General features: G+C 40.0%; 1 protein-coding gene across 3 annotated transcripts in view; it reads right to left on the reverse strand.

Annotated features, from left to right (window-relative positions):
* The window catches only part of pde6d (phosphodiesterase 6D, cGMP-specific, rod, delta), a 12,162-nt gene extending 5,579 nt beyond the window's left edge, over positions 1 to 6,583 (reverse strand). For all 3 annotated transcript variants that reach the window (XR_002760907.2, XM_087174715.1, XM_023408863.2), the window contains exon 1: positions 6,331 to 6,583. Coding sequence is in view for 2 of the 3 variants with exons in the window: in XM_087174715.1 (XP_087030841.1) it covers positions 6,331 to 6,380 (50 nt within the window). In the remaining variant the exon portion in view is untranslated. The remainder of the gene's footprint in view (positions 1 to 6,330) is intronic.

Genomic DNA, 6,583 nt, shown 5'->3' on the forward strand with positions numbered 1-6,583 from the left:
AGTTCAGTGTGTTGCTGCTTTGTTTTATTGAAAAACATACAACCACATAAATTCATTAAAGCGTGTGTAAGATCTGAAAATGTCTGACTTCTCACGGTACAATGAAGACACAGAGGAAGACAGCAGCACCGCCTGAAGCTGAGAAAGGTTCATTTAGTCTTTGGATATCGGACTGATGGACACCAGTACAGACTCATCCTCCTACAGCCCTTTGTTCCAGAAGATTCTCCACTCAGTGTCCTGTCAAACTCAGATACTACTTAGTGTCACATACACTCGACTCCACACCATCTGTGAAACCCTTCATCGCTCGCCACCTCGCCACCTCGCCACAACCAGCAACTGCCTCAAAACACACAGGTCTCTTACTGTCCACACTGTTGCATGAGAGAGGAGAGAGAGCTGCATACACATTACTAACAGACAACTGAAAGGACACAACTTATCACACATAAAAGAAAACAATTAAGGAGAAGATACAGGACATGTTAAAGGTCCCATTTAGCCTAAAGCTAGATGTCCATGTGTTGTGTGATTATAAAGCAGGTCTAGGTTCTATATTAATACTGTGAAAGTATCAACAGAGAAATGCACACAGCCTGTAATTAGGAAACTGAACCTTAAAACCAGCTGTCAGGAGTTCTGTAACTTTGTGATGTCACAACAAACCAGTCACCGCTCTCAGCCTCGCCCACCAGGACCCACCATCCAAACCTGGTAGGATGTGGTTTCTCTGAGTGTTTTTACCTGAAATCTGCTATATTTTTATTAGATCTCTCACAAAACAGTCAGCCAATCAGAAGAGAGGCTCAGAGCCTCCTTTCTCTCTTCTGATTGGCTCACAGACCTGTTGTTACTGGAGCTCCAGAGAGAAGCCTGAGAGAGGAGATGTAAAACTACACTGAGATGGTTTTTGGTTCTTAAAACCACAAATATATCTTCTTATGGATCAACAGTTCAAAGTGTAAAATATGAACCTTTAAAGAAAAGTTTGTGCTAATGCCGATATAAAGATGACCGACATCTTCATCAGGAACATGTTTTTTGCAAATCATGTACTACAACAATGTTGGTTCATATTCAATGTAGCAGCAAACCATGAAATACATGACATAATTAGTGGATTATGGACTATCGGAAGCTTCAGCTCATGTCTATCTGTGCTGTATTGGCCAATCAGAAACCTCCACAGGTCAGATCCCACTGACTGTGGAGCTCCACCTCGTCCACCTTCCCCCACCTTGCCCTCTGGCTTTTTAGTAAAGTGTGCTGAGTTGAATGGTTTCTTTAATCCTCTCAAGTCTAACTAAATCCAATCTCCTACATCATCATCCTCTTCCCCACCTTCCAGAATAATCCAGGCCAGACTGCAGTGTCCGACTCATTGATGCTCTTTCACCAGGTGGGCTAGTCTAAACAAAAGACGTGGGCAACTGGGATCATGTGTGACCTTTTCCTTCAGCCGCCCCAAATCACTTACTCACAAAACTACACAAAATAAAATCTAATATAGCTTCAACAACACCACACAAGGTCGTACAGCGGCCTCCCCAGGGCCAGCCGCAGGTTGTGAATGTGTGTGTGTGTGTGTGTGTGTGTGTGTAAACCACCAGGGTGCCTACACAAATCTGTCAGAACACACACACACACACACACACACAGTTAATGAGCCCCCAGTGAAAAGTTGCTGTCACTGTTTAGTCTGCATTTATTTCTAAAGATGCACTAATGGCTCAAAGTAAAGGTAGCATCCAAACCCCAATACAACAACAGCCCCAACACACTTCTATTGAACAGATGCACGTTTTCAATTCAGTCATCAATATTCAATATTCAACAACTCAGCAAAATAAATTATTTTAAAGCAGTGCCTGTGGTTTTCAGGGCTTCTCTGTTATTATTTGTAATACCCTCGTAACAGCTGTGATGTGTTGCTGCATTTACAATGTTGTGATACAGAGCAAACAGAGAACGATCCTGTCACACTGCAGACAGGCAGTGAGGAAGAGGAGGAACACACAACAGTCTAATCACAAACACACACACACACACACACACACACACACACACACACACACACACACACACACACACACTCTCTGACTCTCTCTGACCTCACCATCAACTCTGCAGGGCTGCTCCCTGGTTAATCTTTGCCTCATGCTGAGCTGCAACCACAACATACTAACAAACTTTTACGTTCATATTTGTTATCAATTAGTCTGACTATTTTTTTTTCTCCAAATAATGAATCAATAAAATTACAAATACAAATTACCACAATGTTCCAGAAAAGTGTTTTCACTTGATAAATGATTAATAAATAATCATCAATAACAGCTATTCATTAATTTCCTAATTTTCTGTTAATTAACCAGTTAACAGGCAAATCGTCACATTAACACAAGATCACACCAGAGGGTCAAACAAGTGTTAGTTGTCCTTGGTGAGACCAGAATACACAGGCTTCAGAAAGTAATTAACTTTTTCCTTACACACATTATTTATTTATAAGAATAGACTATCACATTTAGTGATTTATAATCTGCCTTTAATCTACAGCCAATAAAGCATGAGAACAATCCAGACACTAGTTAACAGTTTTTTTGCAAATGTATTATTAAGTGAAATATTGTGTGTATGAATAACAACCGCTTCATCAGAGGATGCAGTTCAACAACAGGTTTAACAGAGTTATCTGAAGAACATTGTTGAGTAAAACACTGAACAGTCTCTTTCACACAGCAGTTATCCAGGTAACTTAGTGAACCTGCTCCATGGAGCGAACCTAAGGGGAGGGTAAAAGCTCTTACACTGTGGTGCGAGTACCGCGCTCCGATTTCTCCTGCTTCCCTGTCCGTAGTCATTTTGAACTACAAACAATAAAGACAAACGGGCTTCTTACTGCTAAAAAGAAGTGTGCAGACTCAGTTATTTTTAGCAAAGACATCTCTTGTTTTTACAATGTGCAAACCTCTCCAATTAAAAAAAACAAACAAGGTATTTTTCTTCAACTATGTCAGAATGACAATAAATTCAGCCAAACTACCAGTAACTGACAAAAGCAAGTGCTGCTTTCGTTCACTTCACAGACGCACACTGGACAATCTGTTATCTTTGCTTTAGAAAGGTACAGATTTCCACTTTTTAAAGATTTTCTTATATACTGTATGTTCTTCATGAGGATTATGGATTGTAGATGTTAAAGTCAAGAAGAGAAAAAAAGGAAATGATATGCTGTTTAGCCTCTGTGTTGGCTTTCATAAGGCTGTATGGACAGAAGGTAGTAAATCCCTGTTCCACTAAATCATGGATTTAGGTATTACCACACTACAGCAAGAAGCCTGTCCTTACCAAACACTCATACCTTCTTCTTTTGTACTGACTGGGATAGTGAAGGGGGAAATATTTCATACACAGTTAAATATCTAAACTAAAAGTTTAGTTTTAGCTTTGTTGTTGTATGGTCATGTTTCCACTGGCTGGAAAGCTCTGGGCCTGTTGTGGTGACTATACCTGCTGCTTTTTCTAGAAGGTATTACTGAGGATAATTCAGTCCAACATGGTCACATGAACTCAAAGTCCAACAACAATATGGAAAGCATCAACTCGCCACGTTGGCTTAACCAACGCTTCCTGCAGTTTGCATTCGTAAATTGATCTATTCAACAAGGATTAAAAACACAATATTCCTGGATTTATGGCAATTTAAAAACATGGGATTTATAGTAGAAGTGGGAAAAGTCTGAAACTTCTAATAACTTTTAGCAGGTCACAGTGACAAAGGAAACTCCAAGCCAACTCCAAGCTCTTGAACTTCTCACCTTGGGGTTATATTTTCCAGCAGAGGTTCAAGTTAACGTGACTGTCTGTCTGAAAGCTTCTGAATCACAACAAAGCTGAGGTGAACTCAAAACTTAACTGATGTAAAATGATATTCTGTTTGGGTGTGATGAAGGTTTAGGACTATCAATAGATCAGCCTGCTCTCTGTTTCATCCTCCTACTTTCCTGTTCAGCTCAGGTGAATCAGCTTAAAGGGCCGGATGTGCACCAAAAAAGACACAGTCTACATGAGCTGCGTGCATACACAGATGTGTTCACATACAGTACGTGTGTTGGCACATATGGTTTGTATGTTTATAAGTTTGGACATGGACAGATGCTATGACAGAAAGCTATGACATGCAAACCTTCATGGACCCATGTGACCTTATGGAAAGTATCATTTGGGCCCATGTGTGTCACAACCGCTCTCCAAGGTGTGGACCCTTGGATCTCCAGGTCATTGATTCACTGACAGGCTGGGTTTCTGCTGCCAACTCTGACAATAAACAGTATTGACCGATGACAGAATTTGTTCCAAACATGGATGTCATTTCAGGAAGCTTGGCAGTAAATCTTTCTGTTGTTGTTTATTTCTATCATTTTGCAGAGAGGCAAGTCCCAGTCACTCCCTGATCAGATACATACGGATACATAGGTAAGAAGGGCTGATCCTACGGCTAGCATATGTTACCATGGTGATGGCAACACGCTTTTCTTTGAAATTTTATGTTGTGAATTTTTTTGTATGCATTCAATTGTATTCAATGAATGTAGTGTTTTTGTTTGTTTTAGCAAATATTATTATTATTATTATTATTATTCTATTGGTAGCTCCCTCAGATCTTTAAAATTTACACAACAGTAAACCATAAATACACCACTACGATAATGGCACAACTATTAGCATGTACTGGAGGTGGTAGTACAATACTGTTTGCAGTAATTGGGTTGATTGGATTTGCCTGACAATAACACAGCTGCTTTACTCTACCACACACATCAACTGTCCAGTGTGCACCAGAACCACCAGGGCTGTTTCCACCCAACCATCTTCAGCTAAGTTGATCTCAGACCATCACCTTATAACACGACTATGATTAACTTTGCCTTAGATCATTTGGGGGGAAACATGGCCCAGATCAATTACAGAGAAGAGGAAGGAAACTGAGGCAAACAACTGTTTAAAATGTGAAACATAAACACAAAATAACGGTTCTCTATGCACTTCCTTTTGCACCTTTTGCACTAATGCAATAGAGAAACTTGCGATTTATCTTGGGTAGAGAATTAATAGGCTTACATGCATGAACGACTAAAGGAAATGAATGGAGTAGATGATCTTACCCCAAGCAATGCATTGTAAGTCAAACTACAAGCAGACACAACCAGATGAGTCAGAGTGTTGTAGTGCTACAACACAAAGAGCAGTAACGGGGGGATATCAGTAAACTATCAACACTGTAAAAATAAGTGCCAGGGCTTTCTGATGACCACACAAACACAACATCACAGGTTTGAGTCCAACCTGAGGCCTTGGTTCTATCATACCCTACTCTCTCTTTTTCCATGCTTTCTATTGGCATCTCCCCTGCACACAATCTACTATAAGAAATTTAAAAAAAAAGTCAAAACAAAAATTAAGACATTAGGAGTGCCTACTGTGGATGTGTTGGGGAATATATAACGGTTTTCCAAGGTAATTTCTCTTGTTTTGAAAGTCCTCTTTAGTGACAACAGTAGCACAACTCTGATAGTAATAACAGCAGACCTTATTCTCCCTGTGACAGAAACAAAATCATTCAAAACCTTACAACACGACCGGATAATTGTCGATAGTAATATAAAGTATAGTGTTGTACATAGTGGTGTATATAGTCTTGTATATAGCAGTGCAGCGTTGAAATAAACTTATTTGTAATGAGGTCTGACATCACTTCTAAACAAGAGAAGGACTCACCTGGATTTGACAACTTCCGACACGTACGTAACCATCAAACAAGCTAGTCTTAACACAAGTAACAATTCCGCCTTTAACTTTCAGCTACCAGCTAACATAACAGTGACTAAAACTTTGACTAACAACAACCGGTATCTGGCAACCACCTGGCTCAATCTTCACCTTAACTTAAATAGGATATTTACCGTTATAGCTGCTACACTGAACAGTTAGCCGACCAAGTTAGCCACAGGGCAAGGCCACTTATTTTAGCTATCAGGCCGTCATTCATACGTTAACTAGCTAGCTTCGTAACTACCATTCATCTTGTCACATCAAATGAAGACACATATCATCTATGTAACCGGCTGTGTCAAATGAGAGGGCAGACAGACAGGTTAGCCACAGCAGCTAACCTCACTGTACAACAACTACGGTCATAAGATGTTACTACCATCTTGCTAATGTTAGATAACGGTATCCAGCGTTTAACAGGACAGCGGCTAAGCACATTACTGTGCCTCTAATCGTCGCAGAACATCAGCAAACAAACAGCACAAAGGATACAGTTTGAAGCCCTTCAAAATTTCCTTGGCCCTGTCTTCGTCTGAAGACATTTCACAAATCGTCTGTTTTCGGTCCTCACAGAAAACCAAGGATCTACTAAGATATAAAAAAAAAAGCTGCTGTTGATGTTAGGTTAACTAGTTAGCTAACTACACCGCGACTAATGTTGGCCGGAATATAGCATAAACTATAACTTCTCCCTATATTGTTGGACCGCAGGTTAAACCTGATCCGATAATGTAATCAGCTAAAT

The sequence above is a fragment of the Seriola lalandi genome, unplaced genomic scaffold (assembly GCF_002814215.2).
Source record: "Seriola lalandi dorsalis isolate HSWRI2012SDOR001 ecotype SW California unplaced genomic scaffold, Sedor1 jcf7180002054375, whole genome shotgun sequence".
In the NCBI taxonomy this organism is placed as follows: domain Eukaryota; kingdom Metazoa; phylum Chordata; class Actinopteri; order Carangiformes; family Carangidae; genus Seriola; species Seriola lalandi.